Genomic DNA, 23,464 nt, shown 5'->3' with positions numbered 1-23,464 from the left:
TGCAGCACTGGATGGCCTGACGCCACCATTCCCAGAGGCTCCTGAACTGCTGCTCACCCACCACCCCTGCGGGAGCAGAGGCAACTCTGCCTCCTCTGCTCCAGCTCCCGTAGCGGCCCGCCTCCTCCACTCTGGCTCCCATGGCAGCCCGCTTCCTACACTCCAGCTCCCCTGCCTCCTCTGCTCTGGCTCCCATGGAGGCCCACCTACTTCACTCCGGCTCCCCTGATCCTCCACTCTGGCTCCCCTGCTTCCTCCACTCTGGCTCCCCTGCCTCCTCTGGTCTGGCTCCCCTGCTTCTTCCACTCTGGCTCCCCTGCCTCTTCTGCTCTGGCTCCCCTGATCCTCCACTCCAGTTCCCCTGCCTCCTCCACTCCGACTCCCCAGCCTCCTCTGCTCTGGCTCCGCAGTGGCAGTTACCACCTCTTCCCCAATGGCTCCCTTGGCATCAGTGCTGTTTCCTGAGCAGCCAGCAGAAGAGCTCTCAGGACCCCCTCCTGCCCAGACTCGCCAAGAAACAGGCTGTTTTGGAGCCAACTTTTATTGTACTTGCTGCGGTGATAAAGCAAGTATTCCACCAGGTTGCTCACGCTGTTTGCTCAGCGGCCGACCTCTGGGACTGGAGGACTAGGGCAGGGCTGAGAGGACTGGGCGCCACCATCTTGTGGCTATGGGTGCCGCCATCTTTGTGATGGAGTGATGGTTAATTTGCATATTGCCCTTTTATTAGGTAGGATGTTAAATAATTATGGAAAAACTGACATTCTTGTCTTTTTCCTGATTTTTATTGGAATGTTTCTAGTGTTTGTGCCTTAAGTATGAGGGTTTCTTGTTAAAATTTTATATTTTAATCATATTAGAGAAATATCGACCTATTCTTACTCCAATAAGTTGTATCCAGAAGGTATCTTGCTTCAAGTACAATTTAATTAAGATTATGGCTTCATTTTTTCTATAATTCTCTCTACTATACCCTTCTTTACATATCAGCTTCATCCTCAAATGGGCCACTCTGATGGAACCAAAGTAACTGCAATAGTTCTGGGCCTTACATCAGCACATCTTTAGCAGTCAGAGTTACAGTTGGAAAAATAATCCAACTCAATTAGTTCAAGAGACTTCAATGCAGAGACTATTCAAAGAGGTGTATGCAAGGTTAAGAGACAAAATAGGGGATTCAGCAGCATCCAAGTAGTAGGAAGCTGTTACTTTGGGCCTAAAAGGGCAAAAGGAAGAAATAGTGTTACTGGAGCCAAGTGGGAGCTAGAACCATGGAGGAAGGACCTTCTGGTAGGAGCTAAATTCTTGGCCCACCACTGCCAATATATTTATTCATATTCATATTTATTGGCAGCCACTGCCTGAATTATGACGGAAGCAGGGAAGAAATACCTTGTCTTCTCTCTTCTGCCCTCCAAAGTTCTGTCAGTGCATTTCACTGCCTAACCCAAAAAGACTTCAACCAGGAATGGAGTCTAGGAGATATAATCCATAAGGGTCAGCATCTCACATCATAGAACAGGACAGAGAGAGCAAGAAATTGATCAATAAGTGGAACAACGTAAAGAATAATCAACACAATCCACTCCTTTTGTCACTCAGCAACCATTATTGCTATTTATTCCAATGAAGAAACTCTCCAACAGGAAGGCAGGGACAAAAAGTCCCATCAGCCACTGTACTGTCATGGAGTGATACTAACACATATTCTTCAATAAAACCTAATTTATAACAATCATATCCAGTATTTTTCATATATCAGAGAAAGGAAGAAAAACATAATAAATTATCAACAAATACACCTAGTTGCTACTGTTCCCTATGTAGTTGATCAGGAAGCCAAAGTCAATAATCATTACTTCATTCTTTCACCACCCATTTCATATTCTCCTTAGCTAGTCAAAGTTCTTTCCCAATGTAGTGACCCTAACCTTCCATGATGAATTTGTTAAATTTCTGTTCTTTCCCATTGACCAGGATTATTAGACAAGTGAGTATTAAAATGTTCCCCAGTGCCCTGACCGGTTTGGCTCAGTGGATAGAGCGTCAGCCTGCAGACTGGAAGGTCCCAGGTTCTATTCCGGTCAAGGGCATGTACCTTGGTTGAGGGCACTTCCCCAGTGGGGGGTGTGCAGGAGGCAGCTGATCGATGTTTCTAACTCTCTATCCCTCTCCCTTCCTCTCTGTAAAAAAAAAATCAATAAAATATATATATATATTAAAAAAATTAAAAAAAAATGTTCCCCAGTGACTCTCTCTGGGCTCTAAGCATAATTCTCCTTGTTCTCATTATATAACAGCAACCTTGTTTCCCTTGGTAATGGGATTCAATCACTCCAGCTAATACAGTAACCTCTTTCTCTGCCTATCAGTTCAATAGCATCAGGAAAACAAAATGGCTAAAGTGCAGATTTAGCTTTCAATTTAGTGGAACCATGGTTTTACTCCCTGGTGGAAGTATTCATTCCTTATAAAAGTAGAACCTCCAAAACTGCTCAGCCCAAAGTTGTGGAGATAAAAAAAAAAATTCTTTATTGGGTTGCTTGGTATAATAATGAAAGGGGATACTCCCTCTTCCACCTCTTTATTTCCAAACCTATGTATCCTCATTATGAGGGACATAGCACCATATATTGATCACTGGTTTTAAAGTAGCTACTGTATTCTCAGTATAGCATTCTCAAGCTGGAACAGATGATCCCAATAACTAAATCTTCAGTAAGCTATTTACTTTTCTATCAGGTAAGCTGCTTCTACATGTTGGAGTAACTGATGTTTGGCTACATCTTCATAATTTTACTTACTTACCACAAATGAGTTCCTTTGTCAGAGACAATGTTGTATAGGATACCATGATGATAATCAAAGCATTCTGTAAGTCCATGGATGATGTCACTGGCAAAATTTTTGTGAGTAAAAAAGGTAAATGTGTGTCTGAAATACACCTTTATTTTTATGAGAAAAAAATCTGTTCTCATCATGATGAAAGGTGTCTTGTATAATAACTCTACCACCATGGGGAAATGACTGGTATCCCATGGAATAATGCCTTGTATTGAATGGCTCATCATCTTATTTTGTCAAGTTGGCATTCAGCAGTGTTAATACAATATTAGCCTTGGTGAGTGGAAGTCCATGATGTTGAGCTCATGCATAGCCTCCATAACACTGATGCTAGTCTAACAAAGATAGCAAAGAAAAAATAGAGACAATTATCACTATTCTATTATTTCACTACACTAGTGGCCCAGTGCACCTAATTCGTGAACATTGAAAGGAAATTAATTAGAAGAAATACTTTTTTTTATTAAATCCTTATTGTTCAGATTATTACATTTGTTCCTCTTTTTTCCCCCATAGCTCCCCTCCACCCAGTTCCCACCCCACCCTCTTCCCTTACCCCCCCCCCACTGTCCTCATCCATAGGTGCACAATTTTTGTCCAGTCTCTTCCCGCATCTCCCACACCCCCAAGAATAGTGAGACCATTCCCTTTCTATGTACCTGATTCTATTATAATCACCAGTTCATTCTGTTCATCAGATTATTTGTTCACTTGATTCTTAGATTCACTTGTTGATAGATGCATATTTGTTGTTCATAATTTGTATTTTTACCTTTTTCTTCTTCTTCCTCTTCTTAAAGGATACCTTTCAGCATTTCATATAATCCTGGTTTGGTGGTGATGAACTCCTTTAGCTTTTCCTTATCTGTGAAGCTCTTTATCTGACCTTCAATTCTGAATGATAGCTTTGCTGTATAAAGTAATCTTGGTTGTAGGTTCTTGACATTCATCACTTTGAATATTTCTTGCCACTCCCTTCTGGCCTGCAAAGTTTCTGTTGAGAAATCAGCTGACAGTCGTATGGGTATTCCCTTGTAGGTAACTGACTTTCTTTCTCTTGCTGCTTTTAAGATTCTCTCTTTGTCTTTTGCTCTTGGCATTTTAATTATGATGTGTCTTGGTGTGGTCCTCTTTGGATTCCTTTTGTTTGGGGTTCTCTTCGCTTCCTGGACTTGTAAGTCTATTTCTTTCACCAGGTAGGGGAAGTTTTCTGTCATTATTTCTTCAAATAGGTTTTCAATATGTTGCTCTCTCTCCTCCTCTGGCACCCCTATAATTCTGATGTTGGTACGCTTGAAGCTGTCCCAGAGGCTCCTTACACTATCTTCATATTTTCGGATTCTTTTTTCATTTTGCTTTTCTGGTTGGGTGTTTTTTGCTTCTTCACATTTCAAATCTTTGCCTTGATTCTTGCGCAACTCTGGTCTGCTGTTGGGAGTCTGTATAGTATTCGTTATTTCAGTCCGTGTATGCTTAATTTCTAGTTGGTTCTTTATCATAACATCGAGGGTCTCATTAGATTTCTTGAGGATCTCACTACATTTATCGGCGGCTTCTAGACAGTTCTTAAGAGACCTTAAATGTGTGGTTCTGAACTCAATATCCTCCATTGACAGTTTTGTCCTGTTTCTTTGTCTCCGCATTTTTTATGCTTTCTTGGTGCACACCCTAGCGGTCTTTGTGCGCAGTCTTGTTGTAGTTAAGCCTTGATTGTTGACGGCAATACCGGGGGTGATTTGACCTCCAGGCTAACTGGCTATCTAATTATGTTCAATTTGTAACAATGAAATTGGGAGGCACCACAACATGAGGAACTGTATTAAAGGGTCGCGGCATTAGGAAGGTTGAGAACCACTGACCTAAAGCAATCTATAGATTCAAAGCAATCCCTATTGAAATATCAATGGCATATTTCACAGATCTGGAACAAATATTCCAAATATTTATATGGAACCAAAATAGACCCTGAATAGCTGCAGCAATCCCGAGAAAGAAGAACAAAGTTGGAGGAATTACCAGATATCAAGCTATATTACAAAACCACTGTTCTCAAAATTGCCTGGTACTGGCACAAGAACAGACATATAGACCAATGGAACAGAACAGAGGACCGAGAAATTGACCCAAGCCATTATGCTCAATTAATATTTGACAAAGGAGGCAAGAACATACAATGGAGCAAAAACAGTCTCTTCATTAAGTGGTGCTGGGATCATTGGACAGGTACATGCAAAATAAATGAAACTAGGCCACCAACTTACACCATACACAAGAATAAACTCAAAATGGATAAAAGACTTGAATGTAAGTTGTAAAAGCATAAAAATCCTAGAAGAAACATAGGCAGAAAAATATCAGACATCTCACATAGCAGAGTTTTCACTTACACAAAGCCCAGGACAAGAGAAACAAAGGGAAAAAAAATAAACAAATAGAACCTACATCAAAACAAAAAGTTTCTGCACAGCAAAAAGAAACCAGCATCAAGGTGAAAAACTAACCCAACTTGTCCCCATCCCATGCATCAGGGTCCCATATCTTTCAGGCCCTGATATGGCATAGCAGACTTGTCTTGGTTTGGATTTTAACTTTTTTTGAAACTTGCTTCCATTAAGTCCCAGGAATTACCCTCAAATGAAGCCCTCTGGCTTTTTGACATAGATTTTAATAGTTGATTACTTTATTTCAGCTTTTTATTATTTTTTTTCTAGAGGTCAATCAAGCTCAACAATAGCCATCCAATTTCCTGGCCTTCCTTATATTTAATATATCCCAAATACTTCTCAAAGAGCTGCTACATGGCACCAGTTAATGTATTCCCTTCCACCAGCACCATCCCAATTCGGTAAAAGCTGTAACAATTCCTCTGCCACGTATCTATTCCAGGTGCCTATCTACTCCACCTACCACCAATGATGGAGTCCTCATTGCAGCAGGTGATCTATCTGCAAATTTTCATCACAATGTATGCTTTCCTCAACTGCTTCTCATACCAACTGCTATAGACTGGCTTCCTGGAGAGCAGACCCAGAGACAGAGTTCAGCATGAAGGGTTTTTATTAGGTAATGCTCTTGAGATCACCACCTGTGGGAGGGAAAAGAAAGGAAGTAGGATTGGACAGAGGGAGAAATTGAGCTATGCCATTTGGAGCAAGAAGGCCATGTCAATCAGTCATTGTATGTGAAATACCCCAGGAAGGGGGTATAACCTTGGTGGAGGTGACTCTCCAACTGAGGCAATTCCTGAAGAGGGCTGACAGCTGAGGGATGTCTGCTGGTATCACTCCTAGCAACTAAAATAATAAGCTCTTTATTCCTAAAGGGAGATTAAGGCAACAGATTGCACAATCAACAAGTGTGATATATATTTTTTCCATGAGAAAGTTGGTTGCCATCAGATGCTAGAATTGAGAATAGTTTTACTTTTAAAATGATTAACATTACTTAAATTTTCAAACATTTACAGCTTTTTAAAAATAATATTTATTTAACAGTTTAATTAATAACCTTCTAAATATTTAGACACTAATATGTGAACCTCCATTTATATTTCTGATCTAGGTCCCTAAAATTCTATTTATAGTCCTCCTTAACCTGAATCCATCAGTTTCCTTTTGGAAAATTATGCAAAAAATCCCGGTTTATTATATAAAAGTCAGAAAATACAGATGAGTTAAAAACCAATAAAGTCACCCATCACTCTAACACCCATAGGCAACTATTAATATCCTCAGAGTATACGTCAGAATTTTTACATAGAGATCATTTAAATATATACTTTTCTTCATCAAAAAGTATATGTGTTTATGCAGCCTATTTTCCCCACGTAAAATTATATGCTGAATTTTTCCAAGTAAATAAGTGTAGGTGTTCATCAACATTGTCAAGACTTGCATGATGTTTCAATGTGTAGACATATCCTAATTTGTTTAGCTAAGTGCCTATTTTGAGACACTTGACCATTCACAGTTTTTCACACTTCAAAACTGAGTGAAGTCTTATGCAAGCCAATTATTTGATTACTAGAGGCCCAGTGCATGAAATTCATGCACATGGGTGGGGGGTGTCCCTTAGCCTGACCTGCACCCTCTCCAATCTGTGACCCCTCATGGGATGTCCAACTGCCGATTTAGGCACAATCCCTGTGGTCCAATTGTCCCTAACTGCCCTCCCCTGCCAGCCTTATTGCCCCCAACTGCCATCCCCTGCCATCCTGATCACCCCCAACTGCCCCCCCTTGCTGGCCTGACCACCCCCAACTGTCCTCCAGTGCTGGTCTGATTGCCCCCTAACTGCTCTCCCATGCTGGCCTGATTGCGCCCCTAACCGCTTGCTCCCCCATGCTAGCCTGATTGCACCCCTAACTGCTTGCTCCCCTGCTGGCCTGATCGCCCCTAACTTCCTCTGCCTCAGCCCCAGCCACCATGGCTTTGTCTAGAAGGAAGTCGGACGTCCAGAAGATGTCCAGTCGACCCAGTCTAATTAGCATATTACCCTTTTATTAGTATAGATTTCCTAAGGATAAATTTCTACCAGTAGAATTACTATGTCAAAGAGCATGTACACCTTTTTTGTCTTTTTAAAAACATATTTTTATTGATTTCAGAGACAGAGGAAGGGAGAGTGAGAGATAGAAACATCAATGATGAAAGAGAGTCATCAATTGGCTGCCTCCTGCATGCCCCCTACTAGGAATCAAGCCTGAAACCCAGGCATGTGCCCTGATTGGGAGTCGAACTGTGACCTCCTGGTTCATAGGTCAACACTCAAACACTGAGCTATGCTAACTGGGCGAGCAAGTACATCTTAAGGGCTTCTGAAACATGTGTCCAAGTGCACCTTGTACCAGTGTATGTTCCCACCAGCACACTTTGAGAGTGCCCCTTCCCCCACACCCTTACCACTCTCTAGGTTGGGAGAGAGGTGGATAGTCTTCAGTATGAATGTCAACAGCTCTCTCAATGGTTCCATAAAGGCCCTGCCTCAACCAACCTTATAAAAGAAATCTGATTAAAGTAATAAAAATTATTATTTCTGCTATTACATTTTCTTATTTCAAAGTAGTAACTAATCTTTGCTCAGTGGTTAGAGTGTCAGCCCTCCCACCAAAGTGTCTCCGGTTTGATTCCCTGTCAAGGGCATGTACCTGGGTTGCACGTTCCATCCCTGGCCCCAGTCAGGGAGGCACCTGGTCGATGTGTTTCTCTCACATTGACGTTCTGCCCTCTCTCCCCCTCCCTCCCTCCCTTCCAAAGAGAGAGGAAAAAATATAGTAACTAATGTATTTACTTATAAAGATAACAAAGTTGGTCAAGAAAGAGGACATTTTCCTATCAAATGCCTCAAGACTCTAAAATAAAATTGTCCCTCCCTGTAGTCCCCAGAATAGGTCCCAGCACTTCTTCGTTCAAAGGGTCTCTCACTTGCTTCCTCTCATCATTCCCATGACCAGCAGTGACATTTCAGACTTTCATCATCTTGTACTTGGACTATGGTGGTAACTTCCTAACTGGTGTTCCAATCTTCAGTGGCTGCTCCTGTCCCCTCCCCAACTCAGACCCATCCTGCACCAAAACAGCCACATTATTTCCTTTCATCCTGTCATTCCCAGGGTCATGAAAGGCTTTCGTGTCATCCAGGGTTGGATGGAGTAATATGCAAACACCTCAGTGTAGCAACCAGGGACCCTCCACGAATGCGACTCACTCCAACTGCTCAACTATATTTCTCACCACTCCCTCTTCCACACTTTGTACTCAGGCAAGGCCAGCCTTCTCTCTGGAGCAGCATTCCCACCTCCATGCCTTTCTTCCCACCATTCCTTCCTCCTCCAATGCCCTTCTGTCCTGTTTTTATCCTATCCTTCAAGCCCAGCTTACTTAAGCTTCCTCTCCTCTTAAAACTTTGCCTAAGCACTGTTACCTACAGAACTTTCTGCCCTGATGGGGAGAGTCTGACCGAAGGGTCTGACCATGATCAGAGACACCTAGTTTTGTTACTATCATTTTGTTTCGGTACTTCTTGCCTTTCCAAATAGATCACAAACTCAAGGAAAAAGACATGTCTTTTTACTGCTTCAAACACAAACTTTATTGATGACAAAAATAAAATCTCAAATGTATAAACAAAGTCCACACAAAGGACCAAAGATTACCTTACTTATGAAGAATTGGCTTAGTTTCTGCTCATGAAGCATACTAAAAACATCTCAATCTAGACAAGGTAAAAAGCAACACATGTATTTTCAGTACAAGTTTGAATTAACCTGGTGTTCATAAAGTGGTCCAGCAACAAACCATCATAAATAACATCAGTATCAAAGTTATAATGCAATTTACAAAGTGTATTACCCCCAGGTTGCAAAACCAAAATATTACTCAGATTTGTTTGGAAACATACAACTAATTAAAGTTTACTTAATAATAGCTCAACTCTTTTTTTCACCTCAGGGTCTTTGTATTCTGCTGCTAAGACTCGAAGTTTCTTGGCACATGCTTTAGGTCGTTGGAATACGAAGTAAAGGGAATTTTTACTGAAACTGTCCTGGGTAAATACTCTTGATCTTCTTTTAAAATGGTCATTTATATTTTCAAATAGTAAAAGAGCATTAATAATATTCTCTTTTGCCTCTTTCTTGCTAAAAATATTAATTATTGATGTTGGTGCACTGGCTATGAGCAAATCTTTTGTCATAGATGGATTTTTAGAGAAATTCAAAAGCATACCCAAAATATGTTCTTTCGTTTCTCTACCTCCCACAGTTAACAAACGAAGAAATTCTGAAATATAATTTGTAACCATATGCTGATATTCACTAATTATAGTCAGGTGCCTTATCAATCTTAGTCCAGCCAGCTGCACATTTGAATTCAAGGGATAGGTGACGGTATCTTCACATACTTGATTTAAATATGTTTTAACCTTCCTATGATTTTCAGCAGCCACCGAGATGTTATTTAGTGCATTTAAAGCCTTCTGCCTAACACTGGGGTGGGGATTATTGAGCAAGCTTTCAATAACTGAGATTCTACCTGCATTATGAATGACTTCATGAGAAAACGGATAATCGGGACTGTTAAGTAGAGCATTATTGGCTATTTCATGAATAGAAGGTTCTTCAGTCATCTCAATCATGCAAATGAGTTTTTCAAGCTCTCGTGGATCCATGTTAGTTTTGTGTTTACAGTGGAAAGGCCAGGGCTGAGCTTTCGCCCCGGACCTGATCTGCTTTCTGAGGCCATCTTCAAGTGGTAAGCAGGGTTCATTTTTGTATGGATATTTCATTTCCGTCCAGATCATGGTTTCTGCCCATGATCCCATTCCTGCCCCAGGAACCATGGACGGATATGTGCCTCTAGACTCAGATGATTTTTTAGTCTTAGGTGCAGATTTGTTTCCACTTCTGTTTTCATTACCATCCCTGAACCAAGACCTTATATCAACTCCACCAGCAGCCTCAAGCTTATCCTTGTCTCCAGCCCCACACTCAAAATTGACATTTTTCTCACTCTTGGATATGCACTCATTGTTCTCACTCTCCGTCCAAAACAAGGATCTTAAACTGATCTCCTCAATATCAGGGCTAGACGCCCTACTTAGGTCATCCTCATCTATATCCTCAGCGAAAGTCCAGGACCTCATGCCAGGCCCTTCCCCAGCCCCAAGCCTAGACCCTGTAGTGGTTGTATCTTCATCCCAGAGCCAAGACTCTTTCCTGGCCTCAGCCCCCACAAAGGAATCCATAAAGGCCTCCTCTTCAGATCTACTCCAAGACCCAATACTGGCCTTGTCGTCATCCTCAAATATGGAACTAATGATAATCTCTTCCTCAGTCACTGATCTGGATTCAATACTGGGTTCATTTTTATATCCAGATCTGGACACAATACCAGCCTCTTCCCCTTTCCAAAACCAGGATCCTGTACTAGCTTCAATCCCAGCCCCAAGCCAGTATCCTTCATTGTCCTCCACCCCAGCACTGACCTGGGACCTTCCACTGGCCTGGTCCCTAGTCCTAGCCCAGGACCCCCCACTTGTCTGACTTTCAGGTTCCAGCCTAGACCCAGCCCAGGATTTTCTACCAGCTTGATTCCTAGTGCCAGCTCGGAAGCCTCCTCCACTGGCCTGACCCTCAAATCCAGGTTTGGAACAGCTACCTGGCTGATCTCCAGCCCCAACCCAGGACCTTCCACTAGCTTCCTTTTCAGTGCCAGGCCAGGACTGAACATTGGACTGGTCCACAAACCCTGGCCTAGACCCTCCATCAGCCTGTTCCCCAGTCGTAGCCCAGGACCCACTGCTGGACTGGTCCACAGGCCCCAGACTGGACACTCCACTGGCTTGATCTGCAGTGTCAGCCCAGGGTCTTCCACTGGACTGGTCCTCAGACCCCAACCTAGACCTTCCACTGCCCTGGTCACCAGCCTCAGCCAAGGATACATTTTCACTAGCCTGATTATCAAATCTAGGCTTGGATCTACCACCAAGTGGATCGCCAGTCCCAACCCAGGACTCTCCAATAGCCTTGTCCACAGTGCCAGCCCAGTCGCCAATACTAGCCACATTTCTAGCCCTTGTCTCAGTCCAGGAACTTCCATTTGCCTGAATCCTATCCCCATCCAGAGACCTTCCACTAGCCTGCTTTTGAACTCCAGGCCAGGACCCTCCATTGGCCTTGTTCTCAGCCACTGTCCAGGACCCTCCAATTGCCTCTTCCCCAACCCAGGACACTTCACTGGCCTGGCCCCCAGCCTGGGAACCCTCACTGACCTGACCTCCAGTCCAGGGTTCCCCAATAACCTTGTCCCTAGTGCCAACACAAGACCCTCCACTGACCTGGTTCTCAGCCCCAGTCCGGGACCCTCTAATGGCCTTGTTCCTAGTCCAGAGATCCCCACTGGCCTGGTCCTCAGATCTATCCCAGGATTCAACACCAACCTTATTCTCATCCCTAGCCCAAGGCCAGGACTTAATGCCAGCCTCATCACAAGCCCCAGCCCAGGACCTAATACCAGACTTATCACTAGCCCCGCTCCAGGACTCAATACTGGCTTCATTCTCATCATCAACCCAGGACATGTTATTCTCCCAGTATCCATCCTTGGCCTGAAACCTAAATTTGACCCATCGCTCAGAGGCAATCCAATCTTCAATACCAATTTCATTCCAATAATAGTCATGGACTTTAGGCTGTGTCTTTCCACAGGCCAGAGTACCTGTCCCACCTTCACTGTCTGAAGTGAGCATGGCCTTAGGCTTGGGATTTTTATAGACAGCACCTTCTTCTGTGGTTTCTGCTTTAGATTTGGGTATAGCTTTGTCCTTTGCACCAAGCAACATCTTACTCTGGGAAAGGACCATGGACTGAGGCTGGCCAGAGACCATTGTATCTTTTCTGGCCTTTACCTTAGATTCAGCATTGGTATTGCACTTGACCTTACTCCTAGCACCAAGCAAGGCCTCACCATGGGAACTGTCTGAAACCTGGGGCGGAGAAGAGCTTGTTGTATCTGTTCCAGCCTTTAATTTGGACATAGTATTGGAATTGCCCCTGACCTTATTCTTAGCACCAAGTAAGGCCTCACCCCAAGAATTAGCCACAGCTTGGGGCTGGACAGAGCCCATTGCATCTGGCCCAGGCCCTGCCTTAGACACAGCACTAGGATTGCCCTTGACTTCATTCCTGGTACCAGGCAATAACTCACCTTGGGAATTAGATACAACCTGGGGCTGGGCAGAGCTGGTTGCATCTGCTCTGGCCTCTGCTTTAGACACAGTATTGGGATTATCCCTGACCTTATTCTTAGTAACACACAGGGCCTCACCCTGTGAATTGGTCACAGCTTGAGGCTGGACAGAGTCCATTGCATCTGGCCCAGCCCCTGCCTTAGATGCAGCATTGGCATTGCCCTTGACCTTATTCCTAGTAACAGGTAAGGATTCACCTTGGGAATTAAACACAGCCTGGGGCTGGACAGAGCCTGTTGCATCTGTTTGGTCCTCTGCCTTAGACACGGTATTGGGATTATCCTTGACCTTATTCTTAGTACCAGGTAAGACCTCACCATGAGAATTAGTCATAGTCTGGAGCTGGTCAGAGCCAGTTGTATCTGGCCCACCTCCTGCCTTAGATGCAGCATTGGCATTGCCCTTGACCTTATTCTTGGCACCAGGCAAGGCCTCACCCCAAGAATTAGCCACAGCTTGGGGCTGGACAGAGCCCATTGCATCTGGCCCAGGCCCTGCCTTAGACACAGCACTAGGATTGCCCTTGACTTCATTCCTGGTACCAGGCAATAACTCACCTTGGGAATTAGATACAACCTGGGGCTGGGCAGAGCTGGTTGCATCTGCTCTGGCCTCTGATTTAGACACAGTATTGGGATTATCCCTGACCTTATTCTTAGTAACACACAGGGCCTCACCCTGTGAATTGGTCACAGCTTGAGGCTGGACAGAGTCCATTGCATCTGGCCCAGCCCCTGCCTTAGATGCAGCATTGGCATTGCCCTTGACCTTATTCCTAGTAACAGGTAAGGATTCACCTTGGGAATTAAACACAGCCTGGGGCTGGACAGAGCCTGTTGCATCTGTTTGGTCCTCTGCCTTAGATACAGTATTGGGATTATCCCTGACCTTATTCTTAGTACCAGGTAAGACCTCACCATGAGAATTAGTCATAGTCTGGAGCTGGTCAGAGCCAGTTGTATCTGGCCCACCTCCTGCCTTAGATGCAGCATTGGCATCGCCCTTGACCTTATTCCTAGTAACAGGTAAGGTTTCACCTTGGGAATTAAACACAGCCTGGGGCTGGACAGAGCCTGTTGCATCTGTTTGGTCCTCTGCCTTAGACACAGTATTGGGATTATCCCTGACCTTATTCTTAGTAACACACAGGGCCTCACCCTGTGAATTGGTCACAGCTTGAGGCTGGACAGAGTCCATTGCATCTGGCCCAGCCCCTGCCTTAGATACAGCATTGGCATTGCCCTTGACCTTATTCCTAGTAACAGGTAAAGATTCACCTTGGGAATTAAACACAGCCTGGGGCTGGACAGAGCCTGTTGCATCTGTTTGGTCCTCTGCCTTAGACACAGTATTGGGATTATCCCTGACCTTATTCTTAGTACCAGGTAAGACCTCACCATGAGAATTAGTCATAGTCTGGAGCTGGTCAGAGCCAGTTGTATCTGGCCCACCTCCTGCCTTAGATGCAGCATTGGCATTGCCCTTGACCTTATTCTTGGCACCAGGCAAGGCCTCACCCTGAGAAATGGCCATACCCAGGGGTGGGGCAGGGCCCCTTGCATCTGGCACAGCCCCTGTTACAGACACAGCATTAGAATTGCCCTTAATCTTATTCTTACTAGATAAGGCCTCACCCAGGGAACTCACTACAGCCTGGTGCTGAACAGAGCCTGTTTTATCTGGTTCAGCTCCTGCCTTAGACACGACATTGGGTTTGCCCCTGACCTTACTCCTAGCACCGGGCAAGGCTTCACCTTGGGAATTTGACACAACCTGTGACTGGACAGAGTCCATTATATCTGCTCCAGTCTCTGCCTTAGACACAGCATTGGGATTGCCCTGGAGCTTATTCTTGGCACTAGGCAAAGCCTCCTCTTGGGAATTGGTCACAGCCTGGGGCTGGGCAGAGCCAACTGCATCTGATCCAGCCCCTGACTTAGACACAGCATTAGGTTTGCGCCTGTTCTTATTCCTGGCACCAAGCAAGGCTTTGCCTTGGGAATTTGAAAGATCCTGGGTCTGTGCAGAACCTGTTGTATCTGCTCCAGTCTCTGTCTTAGACACAGCATTGGGATTTCCCCTGACCTTATTACTGGCACCAGGTAAGGCCTCACCCTGAGAATTGGCCACAGCCTGTGGCCAAGCAGATTGTGTTATATCTGTTTGAGGCTGGACAGAGCCATTTGTGTCTGGCCCAGCCCCTACATTAGACACAGCTTTGGGATTACCCCAGAGCTTATTCTGGATACCAGACAAGGCTTCATCCTGGGTATTAGCCATAGCCTGAGGCTGACCACAGGGCTTCATTTCTGCCTTAGCCCCTGCCCTAGAAATGGCATCAGGGTCTCCCCTGTCATCAGCTTGGGACTTGGCCCCACCCTGAGGCTGTGCATAGGTTTTCGTGTCTGTCCTGACCCTGGCCTTTCTTTTGCCTTTGGCTTTGCCCCTAGCCTTAGTTCTAGTACTAGGTAAGGCTTCAACCTGGCTTGTGGCAAAAGCCTGAGACTGTGCCTTTGTGTCTGTCCCAGCCCCTTCCTTAGACAGTGTGTTGGCATTGCCTTCAGCATTAATCTTACCATCAGGCAAGGCATCTCCTGGGACACTGGCCATAGATTGAGGTTGTATACAGGACAACATATCTGTTCCAACCCCTAACTTAGAAATGGCATTGGGATTACCCCTGGTCTGAACTCTGGAATCAGGCAAAGCCTCAACCTGAGAATTGACGTTCAGGTTTGCCTTGGCCCCCATTTTAGACATGGCATTAGAATTGTCTCTATCCTTAACCCTGGCATCAGGCATAGTCTTAGGCTGAGAAACAGTCTTCATGTGAGCTTCAGTCACTGCCCTAGTTGTGACATTGATATTTCCCTTTTCATCAACCCTGGCATCAGACATTGCCTCAACCTGTTTCTTGGTCATAGTCTGATGTTGTGTAGAAGCTCTCATATCTGTCCCTGTTCCTGCCTTGTACATGGCATTGGCATTACCCCCAGCATCAACCCTTACCCCAGTCATGGTCTCAGCCTGAGCCTTGGTTATAATCTGAGTCTGGGCAGAAGTCCTCATGTCTGCCCCAGACTCTGCTTGACACATAATTTTGCAATTTCCCTTGTCTTCAAGCCCAGCACAAGGCATGTCATCAACCTGGATCTTGGCCACAGCCTGAGATGGTGCATAAGACCTTATATCCATTCCAGCTCCTGGCCTGGACATGGTATTAAGATTTCCCTTAGCATCAACTGTGGTACCACACCTTGCCTCAGACTGAGTCTTGGCCACATTCATAGTCTCTTCCAGGGCTCTTGCTTTGGTCTCAGCCACAATTCCAGTCTTGTTTATGGCATTCATCTTGGCTACTTCCCTGGTTATTGCCAAGGCCTCATTCTGTGTCACCAGTACTCTGTTCAACTCTGTCTCTTTTTCAGCAAATATATGAGCTTCCACTTTGGTCTGGGTCATTGCTTCTTTCTTGGCCTCTGCCCTAGCAAGTAGTCCACAAGCTTTAGCTTTGGTCTGGGTCACTGCTTCTTTCTTGACTACTGTCTCAGCCTCAGAGTCAGTTTGAGTCACTGCCTCTTTCATGGCCATTTCCTTGGCTTTGATTTTGGCCTCAGCCAGAGTCACTGCCTCTGTCATAGCCATTGTTTTGACCTCAGACTGGACCTCTGCCTCTGCCCCAACCATTGCCTTGGCCTGAGAGTTGGCTTTGGGTCTGCCTCTAGCAGTGGCCTTCATCTCTATATCAGCCCCAGCCCCACCTCCTGTTCCAGTTTCTGCTCCAGTCTTGACCTTGGATCTAGTCTCAATCTCTGTCCCATCCATGGCTTCACTCGTAGCCAAGGTCTGGGTCTGTACACCAGCCACAGTTTCCATCTTGACTCTAGACCCATTGCTGGCAAGTCTCCTCATACTCTGGGCTCTTCCTGTGGTTAATCTGTAAATGTAATAGCAGGTACCAGCCCAGATCACCAGTCCTGCAGTCACCCAGCCCACTTCCTGAATGCGACCCATGTAATCACCCCTGCTGATGCCACAAATAAGGTAAGGGGGATCAGAAGGGCTGCGGAAAGAGTGTGATAGGTCTGCAAGGGTGCTGGTCTTCAGCTCAAAGGCCACTACAGCTGTCACTGGAGGTGGACCTAGAAGTGGAGGAAGGAAATGGACTAAAATTTCTCTTCTAATTCTATGCATCATACAGACAGATACACAGAAGGACAGGAAAGTGTAGAAATAATGTGCTTAGTTGGAGAAGAGAAGCATTAGCAAACTCTCTCTCCATCCCCCCTTTTTTATTACATCCCCATTTTCCCTAGTACCCAAAAATTTTCCCCAAGGTACTTTCATAGACATTTCCTTACACCAAATAAATAGTGGAAAAGAATGGTGGTAGAAGGGCTGACTATGAGTGGGAGAGACTGAGAAGCTCTCAGACCTTCATTTTTTACTGGACCTACTCTGTCACCACTCCCACAGGTCCCTATCCCCATACCAACCTGTATTGATCCAAAGCAGTTCCCTCCTCTTTCCTTCTCTTGATTTGTGATACACCCGAAAGTAGGTCTATATACTCATGAGATCTATGGACCTAGAGACAGACAGACAGAAAGACAGATGGAAGGACAGATGGGAGTTGAGATTTTGCTCTTCATGTGACTGGCATATTATTAGCAAACTATCTATCTCCCTCAGTTCACCCCATTCCCTGTATCAAAATTAAAGTGAGGGTGTGGGGTAAGTGACAGGAATGGTGGGAAAGTTGCCTGGAAAGGGGAGAGACTGAGGATCCTCCAGACTTGACACTGGACCTACTGGATACACAATGGTTTCTACCAGCCCACCCTAGAGGTCTACCCAGGCAGACCTTTCTCTTACCAGTCTCTACTGATCAGGGGCAATTTCCTCCTTGTTTCTTTGCTTCCAGTCATCTCAAGCCCTGCAGCAAACCTGCAGGTAGATCTATGAATAAATAAACAAACAGGCGGTAATAGAGACTGAATCCTTCATAGAACACACAAGCACCCTGGTCCCTGACCCCAGTACCTGCCTTGCCAGAGAGCTTGGATCCAGTTGGCTAATGTGTCCCATTTTATGGTCCCCCCTCTCCTCTTCTTTCAGTCATACTCCAGCCCACCTTTACCCCAATATCCCAAAATATTTCCTGCACTGAAATCAATATGGGGTATGGCAACACTGTGGAAATCTGGCAGATTGTAGGAGAAGCAGAAGTGCCATCTACTTAGTCCCCCTAAGTACCAGCCACATTCTGTTCCCACCCTCTCAGACACTGCCCACCATCACACCAACCTCCACGGTTCTAGACAAGTCTCCCCCTCTCCCTTGTTTCCAGTGGTAAACAGCCCTACTGCAGATGTATGGGAAGATCTAGGAACAAAGAGAAAAAAGGGGAAGGTGAATGTTGAGTGCTTGTGGCATTTCAGTAATTAAGACACAGGTCTCAGTACCCCCTCTTATTGGATTTAGAGACCTATTCCCTGGCAGGCAGAACCTTGGGCCTCCCCAGTACTGAAGTAAGAAGGGTGAGAAAGGGAGGCAGGAAAAAATAAAAGGGGAGTGGCATGGACAAAATCTTTTTAAAACCACCTGTAGCATTCTAGGGGTTCTTCCAAAAGTCCATCATTTCCTTCACCAAGATGTTCAGGCTGGCAGGGTATCTGAAAACTGAAGGATGGTGAGAGAGATGGAAGCCCCCGGATCCCATACTCTAGAATCACCATAGCCTACTGTTATCTACTTTCCCTTAAAATGGACACATATGTAATACCCTTTGTAATACTTTAAGCAATAAATAAAAAAAATAAAAAATAAAAAAAAAACAAAAACAAAAACACCTCTAGGAGTCTCCAGCAGTAGATGAGACAAGGTGTGGGGGGAAGCTTTTGCTTTTGCAAAATCACTATTCCTCCACGGAAAACTTACTATCTCTCTCTCTAAAAAAAATAAAAATAAAAATAAATAAGTAATGCTCCTTAATACAACAATTTGTATCTTCTCAATATTATCTTAAGTACCAATTAAGCCATCCATAGAAAAATTTGCTATCTTTACTGCTCTTCATTATAAAATTTAAGTTTAAAGCCCTAAGCTTGGTAAATAGATGCAGTTTAAGGAAAGTTCCCTAGCTAGCTTCACCCCTTATTCCAACTAGGTAGTGGCTGCCGAAATCCCTGTCATATAGAATTCACATCGCACTTGGGTGGTTCACAGCCAGTGCCCATGCTCACACTAACCTTCACAGATCCTATGCAGCTTTCTCTACTCCTTCCTTTGCCTCGCCACAAACTGTGCAACACCGAGCTACACAAGACAGGAATAAAGGCACTGGGTGCTTGCACCAGCACCCTGGACACAGATCCCAATACTCAACCTGTCTGAATACAGACCCTAGTTATCAAACTTCCCTCCCAACACTCAGGTAAGCCTCCCCCACCAACGCAAGGCATCCAGTTACTAAAGCCCACCATTTTCTCTGCCAACACCACCGTGCAAATCCCTTCCACTGAAATGAGCAGGAAGCTGAACAGACATGAGCGGTCAAAGATTAGAGTCAGGGAGGAAGGAGCATCTCAATCTCGATATTTCCCTCTTGAGACACCCACCAGCCAAACCCAAGGTTCCCCTCCACACACTAGACAGGGGGAGTGGGTTCGGGAGATTCAGAGGGAAGGCTCCTGATACTTGAATCCGCATTGTCCTTCACCCCTGGTTGCAGCTACTGGGGTTGCGGCGCGGCTGCCACCCTGGGCCCCACGCGTCCCGAGCCCTTACCTGCTCCGCTTTTCCTGGGCCCGATGCCAGCCTGCCTGCGCAGGGCAGCGGGGAGCTGGTACCCAGAAGGGTGTGATGACTGCACCGCAGGCTGCGTCGCTCTGCAGCTCTTGGTCACGTGAGGGCTTGCGTCACCAAGGAGCTCTCGCACTCCCACCCTCCCCCCGCCCTGCTCCCACTGGCCAGAGAGGAGTTTGACAGGGTCTTCCCCCCACTCCGCACGCAGAACTCCCCCTCCAAGTCTCTGCTGTACCTCCCTGTCACTCAGTTGGGTCCTCTCAAATCTGAGAGCCTACAAGTGGCCTCACCTCCCTGCAGTTGGGATTTATTCTTCCCTGGTTACCTGCGAGGGTCTGCATCCCCCCCACCCACTCCCAGGCCTTGACAAGACGCTTCTTTGAGGAAGCCCCTCTCCCTTAGATTATAGGAATGATGCTCCCAATCCAGTAGCTTGCTGCACCAAACAAGGCTAAGAAAGGGCTGTCAGGAAAGGAAACAGAGAGTGGAAGGAGAGGCTTAACTTTCTTCTTATGCTCCTTTTTTTTTTTTCTTTTAACATTGCATTCATTGTTTTTGTAAATCCGGAAATTCAGTCAAGCCATTTTCATTTGACATTTAGAAATGAGGTCGTAAAAATAACAAAAGACTCATTTTTTTACATTATTTTTACACCACATTAAAAAATGATTTGTAGTTGCTATAAACGATTTCAGTTTTCAAAACAGACTAGTAATTATTGACATTTTAAATACAAAATTTTCCTAAACAAAATTAGCACGTTTTTAGTGTGATCTATAAATTAATCTTTGGAAAGACACTCAGTTTTCTAATCTTGGCAGATTTCCACAAGTGATTCACAGTCTTTTGAAGTTCTGGCTGAACTTATTCTCTTGTGTCAGGTGTCTGAGAACTTCTTCATATATGACTCCTGGATGGTTGAATAAAGATCCAGCTCCAGATTAGCCTAGTGCCTGAAAACTAGTGATTTCCTTGATTTACCAGTTTTCCATTCAAGAGGTTTCATTTGAAGTTTTCACATAAGCATGTGGTCAAAGTAGTCTGTCTCATCACACCCTGGACCAACTGCTTACCCCATTGATGGAAATGAGGCTTAGTATGTGGAGTTTTCATTTAATCATGATGCTGGTGTGTTATCTCCGCTATCTGTCATTCATGTGCTATATCACCCTAGCAGTAGTTAGTGTTTAGTATGTTCCAGTAGAGGTAGCAGTGAGTTTGTGTTGTCTGTAAATTACTGCAACACCTCAGAGGCCCATGTCATTTTTCCCTCACAGAAAGCACAGTTTATGAGAGCCCAAGCAGTTTCCAGGTAAAAGAGGCCTTTTGTTACAATTTCACTGCACCACCCATTCAAACCCTTCAGAATAATCCCAGAATTTAGGGACAGCGTATGCAGAAATTAGTCTCTAGACATCCAGCTGTCCCCACTGGGGAGTCATACCCTAAAGATAGACCATTCAGGCAGCCTCTTTCTTTGAACTTTAAAATATGACACCCCAGTAGGAAGCTCCTCATGTGAAAGGCCCCTGTGTGTAGGAGGGCCCCTCTAGGAGGTGAGCCAGGAGCCCAGAGTGACATAGAAACTTATTAATGGCTTTTCAGAAGTCAATTGCCCATGACTAACTTATGTTCTTCACCCAAGGGAAAGATTCAGAAATCGATTGAATAAACATTTAAAACTTCAGTAAGGTAAACAAACAAAGCCCCAAGCATAGGATGTCAAATGGCTAATCTACACAAATGAAAGAGAACAATGATAATTGGCGTACGGCGATACCCTTTTCATTGGCTAATCAGGGCTACATGCAAATTAACTGCCAACTAAGATTGGCAGTTAACTGCCAACAAGATGGCGGCTAATTTGCATATGTAGGCACAATGCAGGGAGGTGAAAGGGAAAGCAGGAAGAAGCCCCCTGCCACTGACAGTGATCGGAAACCCAGGGGGGAGCTACGAGCTGGGGGGCAGCCATGATCGGAGAATCAGGCGCCTTTGCCGCCCTGGCCAGTGATAGCAGGAAGTAGGGGTGGAGCCAGCGTTGGGAGCTGGGCACGGTCGAAGCTGGCAGTCCCAGGAGCTAGGGGTCCCTTGCCTGGGCCTAAAGCGAAGCCCACGATCGCGGCGCCCCCCGCTGCCACTGCGGGTCCCCGCTGCCCGGGCCGGATGCCTAGGCCAGAGGCGTTAGGCCTGGGCAGAGGCAGAGCCTGCAACCGCGGGGAGCTGGGGGTCCCCTGCCCAGGCCTGACACCTCTGCCGGAGGCCTCAGGCCTGGTCAAGGGGCCGATCCGGTGATTGGTGATCGGAGGGTGATGAGGGTCAACTCCTCTGGCCGAGGCATCAGGCCTGGGTGGGGGGCAGAGCCGGGGATTGGGGGGATATGATGGTCCCCTTGCCCATCACTGGGTCAGAGGCGTCAGGCTTGGGCGGGGGGTGGAGCAAGCGATCAGAGGGAGATGGGGGTCCCCTGCCCAGGCATGATTCCTGGGCCAGAGGCCTCAGGCCTGGGCGGGGGCCAGAGCCAGTGATCGGGGGGCGATGGGAGTCCCCTGTCCAAGCCTGACACCTCTGGCGGAGGCATCAGGCTTGGGCAAGGGGCCGATCAGGCAATCGGAGGGTGATGGGGGTCAACGCCTGAGGGCTCCCAGTATGTGAGAGGGGGCAGGCTGGGCTGAGGGACACTCTCCCCGCCCCACACACACACACACACACCCAGTGCACGAATTTCATGCACCGGGACCCTAGTTTATAACAATCAAAAAACTCTTATAAATCACTAATAAAATAATAAACAACTTGATAGAAAAAATATGCCCATGACATGAATGGGTTTATTCACAGAAAAGAAATATAAATTATTGATAAAAAATATGAAAAGACAATTTCAAAGAAATGCACATCGAAACAACTATGTATTACCATGTTTCAGCTAGGAGTTTGTAAAAATTTAGAAATGTGATGATATTGTTGACTGGTTTGTGGGGAAATGGGTACTCCCATACTCTGTTGGAAGGAGATACTCTGATACAGTCTTTTACCAGAGAACAATTTGGCAAAATCAATTGAATAGTAAATACAGGGTGGGGCAAAAGTAGGTTTACAGGTGTTCATATAGAAAATAATACAATAATTAAAAAGAAGTATGGGGCAGGGGCAGGTAAGCGATTAACCAAAGGACTTGTATGCATGCATATGAGCATAACTAGTGGACACAGACAGTAGGGGGGTGAGGGCATGTGCTAGAGGGTGGGAGCAGCCAGGGAGAGGTCAATGGGAGAAAAAGGAGATTTATGTAATACTTTAAACAATAAATAATTTTTTAAAAAAGAAACAATACAAGAATAAACCCTGGCACTAGCCTGCAGACTGAAAGGTCCCAGGTTCAATTCCAGTCAAGGGCACATGCCTGGGTTTTGAGCTCAATCCCCAGTAGGGGAAATGCAGGAGGCAGCCAATCAATGAGTCTCTCTCATCATTGATGTTTCTGTCTCTCACTCCCTTCCTTTCTGAAATCAATAAAAATATATTTTTTAAAAAGAATAAACTCTGGTTTTCATGCTCACAAATGTAAACCTACTTCTGCCAAACCCTGTATCAATGTCTCACAAAGTCTTTAACCCAGCAATTGTATTCCTAGGAAATATGCCAGCCTATACACATAAACAATTTCACAATATAAGTGCTTGTAAAGGTTTAAAAGAACTGAATCAATATAAAATGTCCATCAATAAAGGAAATATTAAATACATTATGTTAAATCTATACAATATAGTTAATTTTAAAAGATTTAGGAAGATTAAAAATGGCAGTGGAGTAAGTGGAAGCTCACAAACATGCTCCCAGGACCAAACTAGAATTACAACTAAAATACAGACAAACTTCCTAAATGATCAACTGAAGACTCTCCGGAGAGAACCCTGATAACCAAGGATAACCAACTGTCTTCCTGGGGGGAAGACAGTTGATGAACCCTATTGGAAAATCCCCTGCCCCTCCTGTGGAGTTTCTGAGGCCCATTAAGAGACTTGGAAAAAAAAAAAGAGAGAGAGACTTGGATCCCCACTGC

At 45.2% G+C, this 23,464-nt stretch overlaps 2 protein-coding genes across 2 annotated transcripts; both read right to left on the bottom strand.

The window, feature by feature from the left end:
• Positions 1–8,915: 8,915 nt before the first annotated feature.
• On the bottom strand, positions 8,916–16,605 carry ARMCX4 (armadillo repeat containing X-linked 4; the record flags this gene model as incomplete). Its single annotated transcript, XM_081081971.1, has 2 exons — positions 8,916–13,599; positions 14,080–16,605. 2 exons carry the CDS (start codon positions 16,603–16,605, stop codon positions 9,250–9,252), a joined length of 6,876 nt encoding a protein of 2,291 aa, XP_080938097.1. The 3' UTR covers positions 8,916–9,249.
• A 435-nt stretch (positions 16,606–17,040) lies between these two features.
• Positions 17,041–19,739, bottom strand: LOC308511760 (uncharacterized protein; the record flags this gene model as incomplete). The annotated part of the gene is made up of 6 exons (XM_081081663.1): positions 17,041–17,179; positions 17,467–17,550; positions 17,899–17,976; positions 18,196–18,273; positions 19,381–19,489; positions 19,724–19,739. The coding sequence occupies 6 exons, from the start codon at positions 19,737–19,739 to the stop codon at positions 17,155–17,157; spliced, it is 390 nt and encodes a 129-aa protein (XP_080937789.1). The 3' UTR covers positions 17,041–17,154.
• Between the last annotated feature and the right edge of the window lie 3,725 nt (positions 19,740–23,464).

The sequence above is a fragment of the Myotis nattereri genome (genome assembly GCF_964212035.1).
Source record: "Myotis nattereri genome assembly, chromosome: X".
Taxonomy (NCBI): domain Eukaryota; kingdom Metazoa; phylum Chordata; class Mammalia; order Chiroptera; family Vespertilionidae; genus Myotis; species Myotis nattereri.
This window is presented reverse-complemented; position numbering and strand designations above follow the sequence as displayed.